The following is a 20,821-nucleotide window of genomic DNA, read 5'->3' as shown; positions in this document are numbered from 1 at the left end:
GTTGGCATATTATTTGGTAATTGAAGCATAACAAAACGCCAGCCAAAGTCTTCGAGTTTACTCAATTATATTGTTTCGATGTGAAAAATGATCACGCGTCTTTTATACTTAGGGTCTGTTTGGATGCTGCTTATTATTAAAAACTTATGGCTGAAAATACTGTAATAAAATAATTTTTAAATTATGAATAGTGCCTGTGGGACCTAGTTTTAAAATTATTGTTGCGTTTTTTCGTACTTGCTGATCTGTGAACAGTATACGGGATTTATGGAATTTAAGGATGAAAACATGATTTTCAAATACCTTGTCCTTTATACCTAACTTCTTAGTCAAATATTTGGTTTATAAGATGACTCTCTCTCTCTCTCTCTCTCTCTTTCTCTCAAATTGTCAAATACTATTTCTAAACTGGGCCAGGAGGCTCATGTGGTGAAGGGAAAAAGATAAAATAAAATAAAAATTAAAACTTAAGAAAACAATAGTGTGCCAGCTAGGATGGGAAGATAACTGAATAATTGAGAAAAATGTTTTCTAAATGTAAATCCTAAGCTCGCATCAAATGGTTTTATAGATACATTGATGCTCTAGTTTGTGTTTTTGATTTTTGTTTTTTTAATTCAATATTTACAATGGAAGATAAGATTTAAATTTTAAATTTTGAATGTCATAGACACACTCACAGATACCAACCAATTGATAAGACTGAGTAATGTTCTAGATTAAACATACATGAAACATACAAGAAGTAAACATCTCTTTTAACTATGAGGTCATTCATAGCCTTAAACTATACTTAGTAATAAACTTTTTATAAAGAATTAACATCTTTATAAAAAGTTTGCATCTTTCCCTGATATAGCCTAAAATGAAAGATAGTCTCTTGGCACAAAGTCATTTTCACTTTTAAAATGAATAGGCCTTTCATCTCAAAAGTCACCTTTTTAAAGCTATTTTATATGGTACACAAATTGCCTAGTGTAGGCAAATAGTTTCCCTCTTTAATTCTTATAATTAGTCCTACTACGGGAAGTTCATCCCAGGCCATGCGTGTTAAAGAACTATGAATAAATAAATGAATGCTTTTGTGAATATATTATAGGCTCATGTTAACTAATGTCATCAGAGTAATTATTAATGAACCATTTTAAGAAAGTTTTGACACAATTTTTATGTAAATTACAGAATTAGAAAAAGTTGTCAAAACATTAATTTTATTTTCTTTTCTCATAAAAATTTTCCTAAAATAGTTTCTTAACAAATGCCTTTAGAGTATCCGTTAACATTTCCTTATATTATATACTTTCAAATTAATGATAAAGAGGGGCATTGACTTATTATTAGCCCAATAAACAAAACAAGGACCACCGGGGACGAAATGTTTGCTAGTCCCATACGCATGAGAGTCAGGCTAGGGCCATGACTTATGTAGTTATGTTGCCTTTACCTAATGCCGAAAACATTATCCATTGATTCCAATCCCAGGCCACAGTGAGAGAACATATGGCATGTTTAGTGTTCACGACAGATATGCTAGACTTAGAATGAATTCATTATTAACATAAAGGATAAGCTTATATTTAACATAAAGCATGATCGGAACTGTCCATAGCCTTGAATGTTGGCAATATGTGTAGGCACAAACAAAATGAGGACAAAATTCATAACTTCTTATTATAGCAGATTGTTCTCTGCCCTTTTTAGCCAAACCATAGATAGCCTCACGATGCATGTGGAAGAAACAGAATAGCCCACAACTCTGCTTAATTTTTGGTAGTTGTACCAATGTGCATAAAAATATAACCATGTATTGATCAAAAAAAATATATATATATATATAACCATGTAACCAATGACCTTAAGAGTCACATATTCCATAAAAAAATTTTAGAAAAAAAGAAGAAGAGAGATTACGATATTTGTAGGGGTTGTATTGATTATTGATAGTGAAGAAGTTAGAAGGTAAAGGAATTAGAAACATATTTCAAGGGTGTTTAAGAAGTATTGAGCTTTAAGTAGTTGAGCCCAGGCTAAGTTCATGAGGAGAGATTTGTTATTATGACTAACCAAACAAAATTGCAAGCCCAACAATAAAAATTAGTAATATGCTTATCTAAAATCTCTGACAAAGGCAATTAAGTGTGAGTAGTGGAATTGGGCCGTGAGACAATTGGGAGTAAAGATCATTTTTGTTTTTAATGATTTTATTGTTGTATTGAATTTTTAATAGAGTAATGGAAAAAATAGTAAAATACAACAAAAAATTCTTTTGAATGAATTACAAAGACCAATAATTTGTTATTCTCAAAAAAAAAAAATGTTAAAATTGAGTTTTTTTTTTTTAATAAGAGTCAAAGTTGAGTTGAACTGTTAAATAAAAAACTGAAAAGAGTAAAGATAAAAACTAATAAATAATAAATTAAAGTAATTTAAGCAATAATTCTTAAAGTTCACTTAACAATAATAATTAATCTTAGCAACAATATAACTTTATTATTATTATATATATATATATATATATATATAGTTCCCACTATTATTTCACACCAATGCCCCATGCAAATGATGATGTTTTGAAAAAGAGATTCCTCAAGCTTTTAGTCATTCCAAGTTTACTTTCGGCAAGATTTAGATAAGGCTTTTACTACTGATAAATTGAGACAAAAAATGAATATTATATATATATAGTAAGAGATAGTAGATGATTTTCAAGATTTAATCTCAGCAACAATAATTAATATCTTCGTTGTATTAAAAATCAATATACCTAACCAACTCATTGTTTATACAACACATAGTCCGAAATGCAATTGAAACACTGAAAATCATTATGATAAAATGCTTCAAACCAACCAGATGTTGGACAATAGGCTACCACTACAGCGATCTGGTAAGTACATACAAGATACAACTAGATGAAAGGCTATATAAGGCAAAAAGGATTGAAGAAACGACAGAGAAAAATTATAATTTTAGCACAATGCAAAGCTGGCAAGTGGCAACATAAGTGGTCCCCTCTTGGTAGTTGAAACTTGAAACTTCAAATTATGGCTCTTAACTGCTGCTTCTTATTTACTTTCTTTTTTTTGGTCGGCACGGGTTTGGCTTTTGTGTCCTTGTTTTTCTATACAGATGTACATCTTGAATTTTCTTTTTCCTCGTGTTGATTAGGAGGTGTATATTGGAATAATTCATTATGATTTGGCCTGCATCGAACTCTTGAAATCGTGGAATAGTACAGAGTAATTAATTTTATTAGTCATAGCATATCCTTAGTTAATGCCCTATTCTTAATATTAGAGCGAGTTAGGAGTTGCAGTTTGGTCACTTCCATCCGTGTCGATTGGTGTTTAGGAAGAAGGATTTGTTTAGCCACAAATCAACTGAGAAAGAGAAAGATGACTATCCTAGGCGACTTCTTGACAACTTGTTAAAGCGATCAACTGTGAGTAATGGACAATACTTTCATATGGACCCATTACTCATAGTCTATCATTGCAACAAATTGTGGCAAAAACTATGTTCCTAGACTTCCTCATTTTCAAATGCAACTTGTGTTTGCAGTCACTCTTAAATCAACTAGATTGCGTAATAATTACTATAAAGAACACAAATTGTCATCATAACTGTGATTCGGAGCTATGGCACCACTGAGAATCTCAAGAGGGGGAAATAATCACTATAAAGAACGCAAGTCGTCAGCATTTTGTTTCCAATGGTTGAAGATTGTTTCCACTTACATGCTTGTTAGTTTGAAAGCTTGTCATTGGAATTAAACATATCGATTAATTATATGGAATGCATATTTGTTACAAATACAATTACATTAATGGTAACATTGCATCAAAGGTGAGTCTTTCAAAATTACATTAGTGCTATGCTAAAACCTAGTTGCTAATATAGTTCTGCAAAAATAAGTTGGCCCAGAACATTTGGGGAAAAACCATTCCCAATTCAAAGTCAAGTGAGAAAACCCAAGCTCTAAAGATTAGTTGAATTCATTTTACAATAGGTGGTTGGGCCAACTGTTGTAGCTGATGAACAACATGAGACATTCTTGGGCGCATAGACGGCACATGTTGTGTACAAGCATAAACGAGGTCCACAACCTTCTGAATGACACCAGCTTCTGGAATATCAGAAGAAGAAGAAGATATATGAGGATCCAAGAGATCTGGGTATCGATGAGCCTGAACCAGAGGTGTAGCCCATTCAAATATACTCTGCCAACCTACCGAATCAACTGCCTGTGCAGGCCTACGCCCAGTCACAATTTCAAGCAGCAGCACACCAAAGCTATAAACATCGCTCTTTGTTGTAAGCTCATTTCTGTACACAAATTCTGGGGCAAGGTATCCATATGTGCCTCCAGCCATAACAGTCCGCTCATGCATCACTTCATATGGTACAAACTTTGAAAGGCCAACCCCCATCAAATGTGCCCCAAACTCTTCATCAAGCAGTACATTACTGGCTCGTATATCTCGATGCACAACATGGGGCTTCACCTTGTCATGCAGGAACCTATTTTGAAATATAAGAAAGTCAGATTCTTAAAAACACATGAAGTCTGCATCAACTATACCACACCACAGTAAGAGAAAATTAAGAAGTTGGAATTGGATGTCAACAAATACATGAGATAGATTTTCAAAACAAGTATTTCTAACATAATATAAAAGGGGGGGGGAAGCATTGTTGTTGGTGTTACTTTGATTGTCAGTATACTTTCAACACTAAATTATTGCTATATGGCAGACATTACACCATTGGAAACAATTGATAAGATGTCGGTAGCATTTATCAGTATGACCAAGTTTGACAAGGCAATATCTGATATTGATTTTTCTTAGGAACTACCAGAAACAATCATAGAGCATGCATCAAATACATAATGCATCATTTTGAATTACCAAATAAAAGTCAAGATGTGACATAATGCTGTCAGATTACCTAAAATATATGGTCAAAATTTGGTAGTTACCTAACATGTTTAATCTAACATGACAAAGGTATCAAATGTAATTTTTCGCAAGAATATCATACCCATAGGATTAGAGCAACAATAAAGTATCATCACCCATCAATTTTTACCATTGAAAAAAAAAAAAAAAAAAGGGTCTTTACTAAATGTAATCTAGCACCCAGGGAATAGAAGAAAGGGGGGGGGGGGGGGGGGGGGGGGGGGGCGCGCAGGGGGGCGCTTGCATCAGAAAGTCTAGCTTTAACATAAAGATACCAAACCCAAAAAAAAAAAAAAATTGAAGAATATATACGTACGCAATTCCTTGAGCAAGGGTTGTGGCGATTTTCATTCTCATAGCCCAATCTAAGCTCCGACCTCCCCTTGGTATGTGGTGTAGCCATCTATCTAAGGGCCCATTAACTATGAACTCATAAACTATGTACCGGTCACCATGATCATAGCAGCATCCTTTCACAGCCACCAAATTTGGATGGTGAAGCCTTGCAACCCTTCCAATTTCAGAATAGAACTCCTTTTTCCTCTGAAAGCTAGACCTCTTCAACCTTTTAACTGCCACCCTTGAACCTTCAGGTAGAAGGCCACTATACGTGCCACCTGTCTTGGCATCTCCAAGCAGACGATTTCCTTCACTGAAGTTCTTTGTAATTGACTTCAGTTCCTCTTTGGTGAAGACTTTCCATGAAGGAGGGACTAATGCAGATGCTGCTGGATTAGATAGTTTCCGAGACCGTCTACGCTTCTTGCTCCGCTTGTATGCAAGAAGCCAAACTACTACAGCTAATGTGGTGCAGAGGATCAACCCACTAACGACTGCAAGGATGATAAGATATTCCTTGTGGCAGTGCATGTGAGAGCATATGTCCCCTGGTAGATATGGATAAGAAGGTCACCTTAACATGGTTAACATATATGCAAGAAAACTGAAAAAACATAATATCACCATGTTCCATTGACTTGAGAGAGAAAATTTAAGGATAGGACCCTCCTCCCAGGAGGAAAGAAAAAAAGAAGGGGGAGGGGAGAGAACTTAGGAAGATATGCATGGTAGAATGTGGGATTGAGGTGAATAGCAAATTGCCATGATATATAAGTACATACCTATATCAAGCATGCATATAAAAGCAAGAGACTTGTTGCATCTCTCACTAGTGAATAGAGTTGATCCATTATTAGTCACCAATGTACATAAATCAAATGAATTCTTGGTGGGACAGGGTGAACTGGTGCAATTGAATTGAAAATTTGGTCCAAAAAGGATGGACTCATTCCAATATGAAGTATTATCTGACCACTTCCAACTGAAGCCAGTAGTTGAGTTGACAACTCTTCCTCCAACCCAACAGCCATTGACAACTTCTTTACATAGATTATGAGCAAAGTCTAATTCTTGAAATGATGTTAATGCCGCCAAGTGCCCACCATTACGCTTGCATTCATTCTCAGATTCCTTCCATGACCGGGGACTTCCCATATAAATAAAGCACTTACTATCATTTGGTCCAATAACCCAACCAGTAGGACAGGGTGCTGTCCACAGGAAAAAAATGAAGCACTTCAATATAATACTGTAGCAAAATTAAGAGAAACCAAGAAATCAACCCTAACACATGACATCAAAACAAATGTCCATATATGACCTTAATCTGAATACCATTTATTAGGGAATATGATATATACTGTTTGCCAAAAAATAAAATAAGGATTGCATGTTGTCACTGTTGATGATCTATGTTGAAGAAAACAGATAAGCACAGCACATGAGGATATGACAACATCTACAACACCTTTTCCTCTCTCAGTCCAGCTTATTTTCTGTCAAGGGATCTTGATAATGAATCTTTCAGAGTTATACAAAAATATGGTAGTTTTTCCATAAAAGACGTAATCACAATTGCTCTTTTGATGCTCTGCTTACCTCTGCTCATTTTACATAAGTGTTCTATTCTCTCAAAACAGCATTGCTTTATGCCATCTAAAATTTTGCTAGCATGAAGTAGTACTCAGTGATCCATATTCAAGGTGAGATAAAATTGAATGTCTCTTACCATAATAATTAGTAATTTTCAGACACAGCTCAAAGCCTCATACAAAAACAATTCTATCAAAGACAAGATGTTTCTCATCAGTTAAAGCAACAAAACATCATCTGCTAGTCAAGTAAAAGTGCTTTACTCTTTATGATCTGGTGGACAGTTCAGTTAGAAAGGAATGTGGAAAATCATTAAAAGCGCCTAAAAATGGAAGGGACCATGTGGGCTACTATAAATAATTTGGTGACATTCAGAGAGTTCGTTTCTTAGTTACTTGCATTCAAAGTTCCTACAATTGAGTCCTTACACCTAGCTCAACTAGCACTTCCTCCCCTTATAAGTACTAGGTGGAGGTGAGGTTGTGGAGTTCAAGACTTATTGAGTGGCATAACTTACCAATAAAAGAGAAAAAAAAGAAAAGAATTACACCTAAGTTTTGATTCCAATAAGAGTTTGTGAAGCAATGCACATTTTTAAATCCTCACATGTAAAAGAATTCTACTTTTTAGTCCTCTGTTGAGCTATTCCATTTAAAAGCTTAACTGATTTGAATACAGGAAAGATATACGTAATGCGTTTCTTTATTCTTTATATTAAAAAAATTGCTTAAATTTGAACAAGGAGATTAAAGAGATGTCTCCTCTAACAGCGCAATTACGAAATGCAAAACACATACTCTACTTCTACTTATTTTGTAATTACGGCTGTGTTTGGCAAACAACAGAGCTGGTTCAGCTCTGATATAAAGTTATTACCAATTAAAGTGTTTGGCAAACTAAAGTTATAACCAATTTTGGTGGTATTACGCATGTGAAAACGCTAAAATTTATTAGGGACTAAAAACGATAACTTTAAGTTTATTATGTACTGAAAACAATCACACTTAAGTTTGTTATGGACTAAAAGTGATCACCTTAAATTTCATGGACTAAAGGGTCCGTACATTAAAAGAGCGTTTTTTAAAACCCAAAACTTTGTTTTGCAATCACAACTCCTCAAAAAATTTTTACAAATGCTCATTTTAAACTCAAAACACATTTTTCCAATAGTTTATACAAATGCACCCAAAATCACTTATGGACTAAAGTTTAAGGACCAATAGTGTATCTTAACCATATTTCTAAAACTTCCTTTTTTTGCTAAGCATCATTCCATTTTTAATACTATTCACTAAACATTTTCATCAAAACTAAACAAAAATAACAAACATATTCTTAAAAAAAAAAAATTGAGTACAAGCATCAAAGTCACACATACACACACTTTTACCAGCTTCACTCCCTGGATCAACCGAATTCCCACTACCCGAACCGTTAAATGCCTGAAAATTTAAGCAATCGAAGCTTTTAGCTCAGCTCAATTAAATTTAACACAATGTAAAAATAAATAAATAAATAAAAACCAATTATTTCTTATACCGTAACTGAAGCTTGTACTTGAAGCACAGCACAACAAATCAGAGCCAAAACGACTAACAAATTTGGAACCATTTCGCATAGCCCTAAAAAAAAGGGAAATCGTTGTAGCTCTTTTTACTGTTAGTTACCCAAACAAGAACTGAAATGAAAGGTTAAAAAAATTTTGAAAGTAAAATTTACAATTTACTCACCAGAGTTTAAAAAACGCTCAGCACATTATGAGTAAGATTTTGCTTTCATTTTTATTTTTTGGAAGCTATAAAGAAAAGAGAGAAGGAATTAACAGAGAGAGAAAGAGAGAGAGAGTTTTGTGTTCTTCGTTTGGAGACTTCAATATTTGTCAGTAAACGCAGTGTATGAAACCATGGGTGGACGTGGACTTGTTTGCGTCGTTGGGGGTAGGTTAGTCAATGGGCCTGACTTACTGAGACCGTTAGGTTGGAAAACTGGGCTGGGCCTGCTTTTATTTTCAAGAAATACTTTTTTTGTCTTATCAAAAAAAAAATTTTACTTTTTTTCATGAAGTTTTGAATATATTCGGATTTTCATGGCTTAACTTAAACCTTAAAAAGTGAAGGTATTAGTTTATCTATGTATTTTTTTTTGGGGATATAGTAAAAATTTTACTAAAATTTAAGAATGAAAGATATATTTAAATTATTTTGATTACGTTGGGTAATTGTACTAGAAATATTATGTCCACAATATTTTTATAATAAATTTAAAGTGGCAAGTTGTTATTATTTGTTATGAATGATCGAAAAAGTAATTTAAGTTATGTATTCACATTAGAATCAATGACACTTACCACTTAAAATACTCCATGCTTAGAAGATAAATTGCATTTGATTTTTTTTTTTTTTTTTTTTTTTTTTTTTTTTTTTGCATTTGATGTTTAGGGTGTGTTTGGTTGTGTTGTTTAAACAATATAATATGTATTTTCACAATATTTTTTCATCCACATATATTTTCACAACACTTAAACAATATTATTAGAACAACATTACCAAACAAACCCTTAATTATCACATATGTTTAGCATTTGCATACACATAGGTGGTAAGTTGATTAGGACCTACAATTTAACCACGCTAGAGGTGCAAATTGCTTAATTAATTCAAATTAAAGACAACCACAACCACTAAATTTTTGTTTCCTGATCTACCATGTTATAGAATTAATCTTGCTATATAGTTTATACACTCCTTTAGTCGCCCTATAGGAGGTTATATAAAGACTGGTAGGAAGTCTTGTGAAGATCTAGAAAAATAAGTTGGACATCTATGCTTTTAATAATCAAATTGAAGAATAGAGTGGCTGAAATAAAGTTATGATAAAATGGTTCAAGGAAAAAAGAAAAAGGCTGAAACTTGATTGGCAAATTCCAAAACAATGTACTTAATGAAACAAGATCAAAGATTCAAAATAATGAATGATACCCTTGAAATTAAAAACATGTACAATAATAACTTTCATGGAAAAAAAAAAAAACTTTCATACTTGACTAATACATTTCAATTAGCAAACCTTCAAACTATGTCATGATTAAAACTCAAATACAAAGGGAAAACTTTTTTCCAATGAAACTGAAATCAACCCAATACTTTGACATTGACTAAAAACAGAGCTATGCAATCCTATCTTCTAGGTGCGGAGTATTCACTTGGCAACTGAAACCTACACAGAGGGCAGACATGGCTTTTGTTGAGCCAACTAAGAATGCAGGTTCTATGAAACGTATGAGAGCAAGGCATGCTTGTAACATGAGACCCCACTGTGAAATTCTCCAAACAAACAGGACATGGGCCTCTCTCTCTATCGCCAACAATCACATCCTCAAGCTTCTTGATGGAAGACTCAGTAGCTCGCACTACAGGCTTGAACAACCTCTCTGCTTGTTCCCTTGACGCCATTAATGCCCGCTCTAAAAACAACTCTTCCACCGCATCCTCCCAACACCAACGTGGAAGAGTTTGGCCGCTCCTAGCCTCCATGCTTAGCATTTTTTTAATCACATCCATATTCCTTTGTTCTCGTTCTCTCTTTTTTCTGGCTTTCTCCAACTTTTCAAATTCACTGTGAGGCAGAGTTATTTCCTTCTTAATCGACAGCCTCATTCCCTTCATTATTTTGGAGTCGGTATTGTTCATAACTTCACTCACCAAAGGGCGAGCAAAATCCAATATGTGCTTGATCAAATCATTAACATCCTCCAACACCGTCCAAGGCTGTTGTTGTTGCATTCCTTGTCTCCAGTGATACCTTTGCGACTCGATGTTCATGTCAGAAATCAGCTTTGATACCATATTCAATGAGGACGAGGAGGACGAGGAACTGCTATTATCATCATCGGAGATTAAGAACTCGCATGGGAAACTGAATACAGTATCTGCTTCAGGATCATCCCTGATTTGCCTGGATGACACTGTTGCATTGGATGAATAATTTGTGATGACTCTGTACACGATGTAGATGTTGGGTTCATTGAATTTGTCCTTTGAGAGAGGAGCATCGGATGCATTGATATAGACATCGTAATCTTGATTGGAAGAAGAAGAAGAAGGTATGGTTATGGTAGCCATGTTGAAACCAAGAAATCAGAAAGCGATCGATAGTTAAAGACTAATGGAGTGGCAAAGCAACAAAGCAAGTTGTCTTTTTATACACATACAATGATTTAAATTCCTTCCCGGAATCGGTTTCCGATATAGTATAGTATAATTTATTAGAATAATATAATATAATAGAATATATGTCACCTAACCCCAAAAAAAAAAAACCTTTTTTTATTCTGGGCCTTCTGACTTTTGGGCTGGTACAAATTGGCCTGAACATGAATAAAAATTTTTAACATAGGTCTTATTTCATAACATCAAAGACCTTAATCCAACAAACTTAGTCCAAAATATTTATACAAGTCAAATTTAAAGTCCAAACATGATACACATGGGCAAGGTCTTAGTCATTGATTCACGAGTTAGTCGATTAAAAGAGCCCTTGCTCTAATTCCTAATTGAAAGGGCGAGTAATGCAACCATTATTAAGGGCTTGTATCCAAAATATCAATTTTGCACAAATTACTTTCTTTTTTTCTTTATTAATTTATAATTCGATAGTTATGAAATCTTTCAAATTCGTTGAAAATACCAAAAAATAACTGACCAGTTGAACTAAAAACTTGTTGGATTGCCCAAAATACTCAAGACCTTATTTTTGAGAGAATTTATTAGAATTCAGTATTTACACAAAGAAAGCTTATATCCCACATCTTCCATAGTAAAACCAATTTCATCATCATTTTGAGTTCAAAATTTTCCAAAGACTAATGTTAACATAGATCAAATAAAAAAGGCAAGAACGAAAATTACATCAAAGTGCCATTACATAATTCCAACTTCCACATTTTGTTTTCCCTACAGAAAAAAAAGTTATTCGATTTTCCAAGTCTAGTGGCATTTCCATAAACATCTCAACTATGCAACACTTTTGCATGCTGCTAATGGGGAACCACATAAACAATCATTCCCCAAAAAAGCACTAGCTGAGAAATTAGTCACAGGAAGCTTCCCACACAAACGGTTATAACTTAAATTCAATTTTTCAAGCTTTGAAACCCCATTAGGCACTTTCCCAAACACCACATTCCTAGACAAATCCAAATACTTCAACCTCTCTACAATCCTCAAACTCTCCAAATTAAACTTTAACTTATTCCTCGAGGCCCAAAAGCCCACCAAGTAATCAGTCTTATTCAAAAGCCCAATAGCACTGCCTGAAATTTCATTCTCTGAAAGATCAATGAAATCATAGAAATAAGTCTGTGAAGGCTTCCAATCCTCTAGTCTCAATTTAATTCCACACCTGGCTAGCTTCAGAGAGTAAATTATTGGTGATGACGTGGCCCATTTTGGAATTTCACCGAGGTGAAACTTGTTGTACGATAAATCAAGGGACTCTATGCCCTTCACGCTCATATTCGGGAAAGGGTCAATTAGGTAATTTCGCGAAAGATCGAGGTTAAATATCTTCGTGAGATTCGCGAAACTTCTCGGCACAACTCCCGAGAAATTGTTCCGCGAGAGATCTAGCGTGTCGAGGGTCTTGAAATTCCCGAGAAATTGGGGAATTTGACCGTTGAGACCGGTTTGGGCGAGCTCGAGGTAGATCAGTTTTGGCGCCAGAGAGGAAATCGATGCCGGGAATTTCCCGGTAAATTTGTTGTGCGAGAGCCTGAGAACTCGGAGCTCCGAGAAGGATCCGAAAAAATCGGGTATGGATCCTGATAGTTGGTTTCCGTCGAGCGAGAATAAGGTCAGATTCTTGATCTTTTGAATCCCGTTCGGTATTGGACCGGTGAGGCGGTTCCCGCCGAGCTTGAGCTGAGTCAACCCGGTTAACTGGGATATCGAACTCGGAATCGGACCCGAAAACTGGTTACCAGACAAACTCAGTGCAAATAGTCCGGTCAGGTTACCGATGGATCCGGGTATTCGACCCGAGAGCTTGTTGTTTTCGATGTAGATGAATTTGAGTTCGGGTAACCCGAAAAGGAAATCAGGAAAAGGACCCGAAATATTTCGGAGATTTTGGAGGTAAAGTCCGTCAAGAAATTTGAGTTTAGAGAGAGAGGATGAGATTGGGCCGGAGAGGAATGAATTGGGCTTATTGGACTGGCCCATAAGAGAGAGACTTGTGACCCGGTTGCTGGCCAGGCAGTTTATGCCCGACCATGTGCAGCAGTCGGATCCGGGTTTCCAAGAGCTGAGAATGCCGGATGGGTCTGCTGTGATGGAAGACTTGAAGCCTAAGAGACCTGTTTCATCGTCCACGTGGCAGGTGGCTGATGTGACTGTGAGGGAGTGGAGGGTGAGGATAGTGAAGAAGAAGAAGAATAGGAGGAGAAAAGGAGAGTGAGGGTGAGCGAGAGAGAGGTTCATGTTGGTTTTTTTTTGTTGATGTGAGTAGAAATGAAATGGGAATGGATTTGCTGAGAAAGTGGCTTAGTGGGTTTTATAGGGATAGGGATGTGCCCTGGTTTGACTTCAAACTTCAAAGTTCAAGTGGATCTTATCAACAAAAAAAAAGTTCAAGTGGATCCTAGTTTAATCTAATCATTTCACGTGACCATGGATCCATATCTATTTACGGAAATGTTGACAAATGTGATTTATTAACTATCATTCTAAAGGCGTTGGTAATATGAAAAAAATATTTTGTATATATTATATCATGTCATTTGTATCAAAACTCAATAAACGAGAAATATGTGTGTAAAAATAATTATTTGCATATTTTTTTTAATACAAGATGGAAATTCTACTCTAACATAATCTAAGTGTATATGTATGTAAAGTTCACTTCTGGAGACTTGAACTCTGACCCTTACACTTATACTAAGTTACTAACATATGTCCTTCAATTATTAATGAGTTAGTTATTTTTTATTGACATATCTCATATTTATTGAATTTTGATACTTCTAATATGGTATCATTTTATAGCAATAGCTTATTACGCATCTTTTTATTATCCATAAAAGTTATGATACAAAAATAATTTTTATTAAACTTTCACATAATTTTAACGCAAAATTTTACAAAATGTTTCGTGTTAAGATAAAAACTAATAAAACTTGTCGGTACAATTTGTTTCGAAAATGCGTGAAAAATCCTATCTCCATCAACAGCTAGCATTCTTGTGCTAGACAACAAGCATTCAAGGAACCATATCCAAAAAGTTGACTACTTTAAAGTTTAAAACAGTGGATAAAGGAACTCTTTTTTTTTTATTAAAGTGGATAAAGGAACGTGTGGTGAGGAGTGATGAAGATGGCAATAACTACCACTACAAAAACAAGTCGGCACAGACTATCTCAGCCAAACTCAGAAATCAGGGCTGTTTGGTATAGATGTTACCATATTTATATTTTTTTTAAATACGTTTGAGTGAAAAAGGGTAGAAAAATGTATATGATATTGTTTAAAAACTGAGAACATATTATTAAACTACTATAAAAAATAAAAATAAGAAATGCAGAATTAGTTCCACCATGCTATTAGAATAATGCTTTGTGATTGGACTCTGCACGTGTTGTTTACATGAAATGACACGTTTCTTACGTACAGTCTCAGTCCTCAGTTTCTCTCTCTCAAAACAATGCTTGAGCTCGATTCAAGAACAATGGCATGAAACCATGGGTGGACGTGGACTTGTTTGCGTCGGTGGGGGTAGGTTAGTCAATGGGCCTGACTTACTGAGACCTGGTTAGTTTGGAAATCTGGGCTGGGCCTGCTTTTATTTTCAAGAAATACTTTTTTTTTCTTATAAAAAACAAAAAACTTTTTTCTTTCTTTTTTCATGAAGTTTTGAATTTTTTCAGATTTTCATGGCTTAACTAAAACCTTAAACAGTGAAGGTATTATACTATTAGTTTATATATGTTTTTTTTGAAGGAAAAATAGTAAACTTTTACTAAAATTTAAGAATGAAAGATGTGAGGCCCGGCCCAAAAATAATGGGCTATTCCAAATTTAGGCCCGTCCAAGGAGCGTCCTATCCGAAGGGAAACCACATATGAAGCACTACTCAGTCCCAATAACGCCAGGGAAACCTGTTCGAGGAGTAACTCCTCCTCGGACATCACGAATCCCAGACGAGGAACTCTCTCCAGCTATCCCAGTTCATCCGCCCAACATATAAAATGAATAAAATCCAAAATATCTCATGGAAAGCTACTACCACATTAATTGCGCCCCAACCACCCCCTTGGCCGCATTAATGAGGAAAAGACACCTGAACAGTACCGCCTTGGCCTCTGCAACTCACAAAGGGACTGATGAGGGCGTCTGATGGGACAGGTGCTCAAGTAGATGCTTAGATGATCGACAGATGTAAGGTTGAGATGAGAGGAAGAGAACTATATAATGTAGAGGAGTCCCTCAAAGAAAGGGACCGAAGAAAACTGTATAAGGAGCTAAAGAAATAGAATCAGGAGAAAAGGATCCATTCTTGTTGTTTTTATTTCTTTTTGCAAACGATACTGTCCATGCATTAAGACCGAATAAGTTCACTGAAGCTAAGTTCTTTGACCCATCCTCTACAAATATTTATTGTGGGTTGCGCTTTGAGCCAAGGCCTGATCAACAGAAGTTGGGCCAGGAAAAACGTGCAACTACAGGTATCTATTTAAAACTTTTTTAATATAGTTTCTTACCTATTATATTAAAGGTATTTGGTAATATAGAAAAAGCATTTTGTACCGATTGATACTACGTTATATCAAAATTCAATAAATAAAAAACGTGTGTAAAAATATTTACCACTAATAGATGTTTTTCAATTGTTAGTAAATTAATTATTTTTACTAACATGTCTCACATTTATTGAATTTTAATATTGTTAATATGATATCATTTTATAGCGAATAACTTATAACCATCTTTTTATTATCCAAAAAAACTATGATACAAATTTTTATTATTATTAAACTTTCACATTATAATTTTAACGCAAAATTTTACAAAATGTTTCGTGTTAAGATAATGACTAATAAAAACTAGTCGGTCCAACTTGTTTCGACAATGCGTGAAAAGTTGACTGCTTTAAATACAGTGGATAGAGGAACATGTGGCAAGGAATGATGAAGATGGCAATAACTACGCTCACTGGTCAAAGTCAAGCAAGTTTGCACGGACTATCTCAGCCAAACTCAGAAACCAGAATTAGTTTCACTTCCACCATGCTATTAGAATATTGCTTTACTGCTTTTTAAAACTACGGTGCTTTTTAAAATCATGGTGCTTTGTTTTTAAATGACAAAGTCTCAGCCCTTGTTCACATGAAATGACACGTTTCTTACGTACACGTTTCTTATTTCAGTTCCTTGTACTATTGGCTTTTTTGGCAATATAAAAGGGCTTAAATTGACAAAGGTATGATCTTTTTTTGATAATCACAAAGGTATGATCTTTCTACTTCATTAGAGGGAGATATGGACAATATTTACTTTGAAATATTCTGGATTTACCCAAATGTAAAACCGTTTGTGTTGGAAATTTGCTGGTGCTGCCTGGATGTTGCCTTCTGAAACTTGGTTAAATGTGTCTGTGTCTCAAAGAATCTGTTAAACCAGAGACTAATAAATACATAATGTATGTATGCATGTGTGTATATGTATGGTTGAGTATGTATGTATTAGTGTTGTTACTATAAGAACTAAGAAGATTGAATTGGTAGTAATAGTTTATGATGTGACATTGTGACTGGATTTTTAGAAGATGTCCCTTACTCGAAAGGAGCAAACTTTGTTGACTTTGATTTGATGATACTTATTTATTTTGAAAATTTTTAAGCAATCAAAGAGTGATTATAATAACGCTTTCTGTTATCCTGTCATGTAAAACACAAGGCTTCAACTTTTTTTTTTCTTCTCTTTTGGTGTTTTGATCTGGCTATGCAGTTTCTCTTTAATTGAAGAATCAAATTTTCACGTGAAGTCAAGAGTGATTAGAATGAAATCAATGAATGGAAATTACTTTCGAGTGCAAGTCAAATTCATTATTTAATTTTGTTATTGCATCAATTTCTATCATTGTTCTCTTATCTCTGGTTTCTTGTTATTGCGTTTAAAGTGAGGCCGACAAGGGTTTTGATTATCCAAGAAAGATAGTGAGAATTGAGGAGCGAGCGACTTTGCATTTTGCATCCCATATGGATATGGTATTCTTATTTAATGGACTGTTATCTTATTGAAGTAATGCTAAAGGAAGTGCAAAAGGGGAGGAAGGTTGATTAAACTTTCAACAATCAAGCAGGGATAGATATGTTGATCTTGTTCAAGGAGACAATAGCATTACAACATGACAAAATTTTCTTGAACAGAGACAGTTTTCACGGGAAAAAGACAAGGCAAATGGTCACAGCTTATAGTGATGTTTGGGATGCTTGTGGAAGGTGATTTGTCAACTTATTTTTAGTCTCATGTATCAGTTTCACTTAGATGTTGTTATTGGCAAAAAGTTTGTAATACAGAATCATGCCAAAGTTAAATTATAACGATTTGTGTTTGATTTATGGAAATCCAGTGTCTGATGGACAATGTAGGTGTAGTCAAGTGTGTCAAGATATAGGCTGTAAAGGTGTTGGTGAAACTTTGTTTAGGCATGCTTAATTATAAGCAACCTGCAGCATTTTTTTTTTTTCCTTCTTCAAGTAAATGGTCTGTCAGTGAGCAATTAGATCAATGTGGTGTCTAAATTTGTGTATACTAATAGCAAACTACTCAATACATGAGAATATATAATTATTTTGAGAAGGGATATAATATATAATTTATTTTCTAATTTTATTATAAATTTATTGTGGACCGAAATGGACCGAGATGGACCAAACTAGATTGAATTGAATTAAATAAGACCGAAATGGACTTAACTGGACCGAATTTGATTAAAATGGATCGAATGGACTATAGGGACCGAATTGGACTGAGATGAATTGAACTGGACTGAATTGAATCAAATGAGACCTAAATGGACTTAACTGGACTGAATTTAATTAAAATGAATCGAATGAACCAAAGTGGACCGAATTGGACCAATGAGGCTGAAGTGGACCAAAATAGACCAAAGTGGGTGTTTATTATCTCTATCTCTTGAAATTGATGAAAATAAGATATGGTTCTCTAAGTTGGAGAATAATTGAACCCTTTAACCTAACCTTTCTTTTTCTTTTTTTTTTTTGAGAAACTTTTTAACCTAACCTTGAATACTATAGTTGCATACATATATGAATATAGAATAAGATTTTTTAGGGTGAATATAAACTAAAATTAAATAAATGGTGTCTATGTCTAAGTTTTTTTTTTTTTTTTTTTTGATAATCGGTGTCTATGTCTAAGTTGTTTGTATTACATGTATTTTCTATTATAAGTTATATTTAGGTTCAAGAATGTGTAAAGTCATGGTAATAGAAAGTGATGGTCCTATCATGATTGGTAAGTTACAATTAGTTTTTAAAATGTGTAAAAAAAAAAATGCATTATTGACATACATATGCTAATTATGTTCATATATATGTCATGTTAACGTTATAGGTGTTCCATGTCAGTGATATTTTAGTATCTAGTCAGTGAGCAATTAGATTTATTTGATCAATGTATGTGTGTGCGCGCACTACTCATATTTCCAATTGAATCAATCACAGATTCACAACAGCATTTTGTTTGGAAAGATGTGTGTTTTTTATTTTTTATTTTTATGAATGTAAAGATGTGTTTGTTGGGCTTTGTGGAGCCTAGTTTTGTTTGATCCGGTTCGACGACCCGACCCGACCCGAATAATATTGCGTGGTTTTTAATGGGAGATTTACTGAGGCTTAATCCATGGAGCGGAGGCTTAGGCCGAAAATTTTTTTGGCCCGTTTTGTATATATATAAATCGACTTTGGTGATTAGGGTTTTAAGAGGTGGTGTTGCCATGTTTTTGAGTGTGAGAATATCTGTAGCCACACTTTGTACTTTCCCCTGATAATAGTGAAATCCCTACAACTCCGTGGACGTAGGCAAATTGCTGAACCACGTAAATATTTTCTTGTGCGTATGATTGCTTTCTTTGGCATGTGTTTTCTCTTTTTTTTTTTTTTTTTTTTTTTTTTTTTTTTTTTTGTTTCTCACAGGTTGGGATTTCGATGAAATTCCCTACAATGTTTTGATGCTTTCTTGAAACAAGGAAAAAAAAAAAGGAAAGAAAACATTTCCCTCCACCCTTATGAATATAAATCATATTGATCATGCTTGGAACTAGAAGCAAGTCATAATAAGATATGTTTTTTTGTATTGGTGCATACCTGATTCTTTTATGTATTTTTTTATTTATTTATTTAGAGAATTTCAACCTATAACGTCCGCTCCTGATGATGTTCTTTATCATCAAATCAAGACACCAATCAGTTTTTGGTGTAGGTGGAAATTGAACCCTAAATCTCTTACTTAACCATCAGAGATTTTACCAATTGAGCTAACTGGAACCCACCCGATTCTTTTATGTTGTAAGTTGTGATAGCGATCAAGGAATCAGTTAGTTGAACAGCACGGATCACGATGATGTTGAGGGCCTGAAAGATAAGAAATAGAAGGTCAGAGGAGACCGGGGTTGGCCGGTCAAAACTCCTCCAATGGTGAAGTTAGTAACTCTCCTCTTAATGGAAAAATATTGTTTGTAAAGAAGAAATACTCTCCCTTTCTTTGTCGGAGACTCATCTCTTTTTATAGGTTTAGGGAGCGGTTATCCGTTGGATAACCTCCCCCAATTTTACGGAGTCCGGAGCGTACAATTTGATAACCGTTATAGCGGTTATCTTTGTCAAAACTGCCTTGCCCTCGTCCTAAGTGCTTCCTGGACGAGAGATAGTACACCAGTTAGTACACGTCGTCCAGAGGTCTCTTTGGACGACAGTAATGTGGCTTGCGTAACCTTCTCATGGACGACATTCATGGACGAGTAAGGAGTTAGCTTTTTTTAGACACCATCAAGTTGTAAACTAAACTACTTTGAAAGTTTGTCATACAATGGCCACATATGCATTAATTTGTGCTCTACATTTTTTCCCTTCTTTTTATTTTCTGTTTTTTAGTTTTTACATTCGCTTCTCTTCTCCTTTGAAGTCCAACATGCAATCTTTTCGGCTTTTAGTTGTCTTTTATTTATTTATTATTTCATTAAGACAAGGTTAATATTCGAATTTTTGCTTAATTTTTATATTATTTCATTAAGACAATTGGAATTTCTTCCCTTTTTGTTTTCTTGTTGTGGTACCAAATTAAATCATTCAAGGTTTTTGCATCTCAATGCGGTGACTGGTTCCACCGACCAATAATAGAGAATCCCTTCTACATATTTGGCTTAGAAAATCAATACTTATTAACTCTCCTCCTTTAGCTAGGGAAGCCTCAAAAACAATTAAAAATTAAGAAAAACAACCCCTTAACCAATCAAAATAATGAATATATATATATATATATATTCTTTTCTATTGTTTACAAAACCTAGACAAACCCTTCTATATATATATTTGTTTTCCTTTCTTAATTTGACCGTACATCTAAGTTCTGACAGACATATATGAGAAAGAGTGTAAGTTTTGCTCTTGCGTCGACATGGTAGCCACCATGGGTAAGTTTTTCTTTTACAGGGACAGTTTGAATGGATGGTAAAATATTAGTATATACTTTGCCTATAATTTTGATAAGTAAATAGTACTTTCAATTCCCATAACAACGTATAATTCTTATAGTGACAATATAGAATAACCTAGGAGAACAATCGGTTAGCTAGTTATGATTTTTTTTTTCTTAAACTTGTTTGTGCTCCTTATAATGAGTTTCAGTTTGTGCT

At 34.5% G+C, this 20,821-nt stretch overlaps 3 protein-coding genes across 7 annotated transcripts; all 3 read right to left on the bottom strand.

Annotated features, from left to right (window-relative positions):
• Positions 1–3,763: 3,763 nt before the first annotated feature.
• Positions 3,764–8,785, bottom strand: LOC126698424 (C-type lectin receptor-like tyrosine-protein kinase At1g52310). Of its 5 annotated transcripts, none has more exons than XM_050395632.1 (6): positions 8,624–8,785; positions 8,433–8,515; positions 8,272–8,335; positions 6,083–6,511; positions 5,278–5,848; positions 3,764–4,521 (listed from the first exon to the last, which is right to left on the bottom strand). In XM_050395632.1, the coding sequence occupies exons 2-6, from the start codon at positions 8,502–8,504 to the stop codon at positions 3,996–3,998; spliced, it is 1,662 nt and encodes a 553-aa protein (XP_050251589.1). In that variant the 5' UTR covers positions 8,505–8,515; positions 8,624–8,785; the 3' UTR covers positions 3,764–3,995. The 5 variants fall into 5 exon arrangements, with proteins under 5 accessions (XP_050251589.1, XP_050251591.1, XP_050251592.1 ...); XM_050395634.1 differs by having other exon boundaries at positions 8,278–8,335; XM_050395635.1 differs by having other exon boundaries at positions 8,284–8,335.
• Positions 8,786–10,069: 1,284 nt separating this feature from the next.
• On the bottom strand, positions 10,070–11,014 carry LOC126699713 (E3 ubiquitin-protein ligase RDUF2-like). Its single transcript, XM_050397663.1, has one exon. The coding sequence runs from the start codon at positions 11,012–11,014 to the stop codon at positions 10,070–10,072; it is 945 nt and encodes a 314-aa protein (XP_050253620.1).
• Positions 11,015–11,743: 729 nt separating this feature from the next.
• LOC126699230 (MDIS1-interacting receptor like kinase 2-like) lies at positions 11,744–13,428 on the bottom strand. The gene has a single exon (XM_050396939.1). It carries the CDS (start codon positions 13,367–13,369, stop codon positions 11,906–11,908), a length of 1,464 nt encoding a protein of 487 aa, XP_050252896.1. The 5' UTR covers positions 13,370–13,428; the 3' UTR covers positions 11,744–11,905.
• Between the last annotated feature and the right edge of the window lie 7,393 nt (positions 13,429–20,821).

The sequence above is a fragment of the Quercus robur genome, chromosome 9 (genome assembly GCF_932294415.1).
Source record: "Quercus robur chromosome 9, dhQueRobu3.1, whole genome shotgun sequence".
Lineage (NCBI taxonomy): Eukaryota > Viridiplantae > Streptophyta > Magnoliopsida > Fagales > Fagaceae > Quercus > Quercus robur.
The sequence above is the reverse complement of the archived record's forward strand: the minus strand, read 5'-3'. Positions and strand labels throughout refer to the sequence as shown.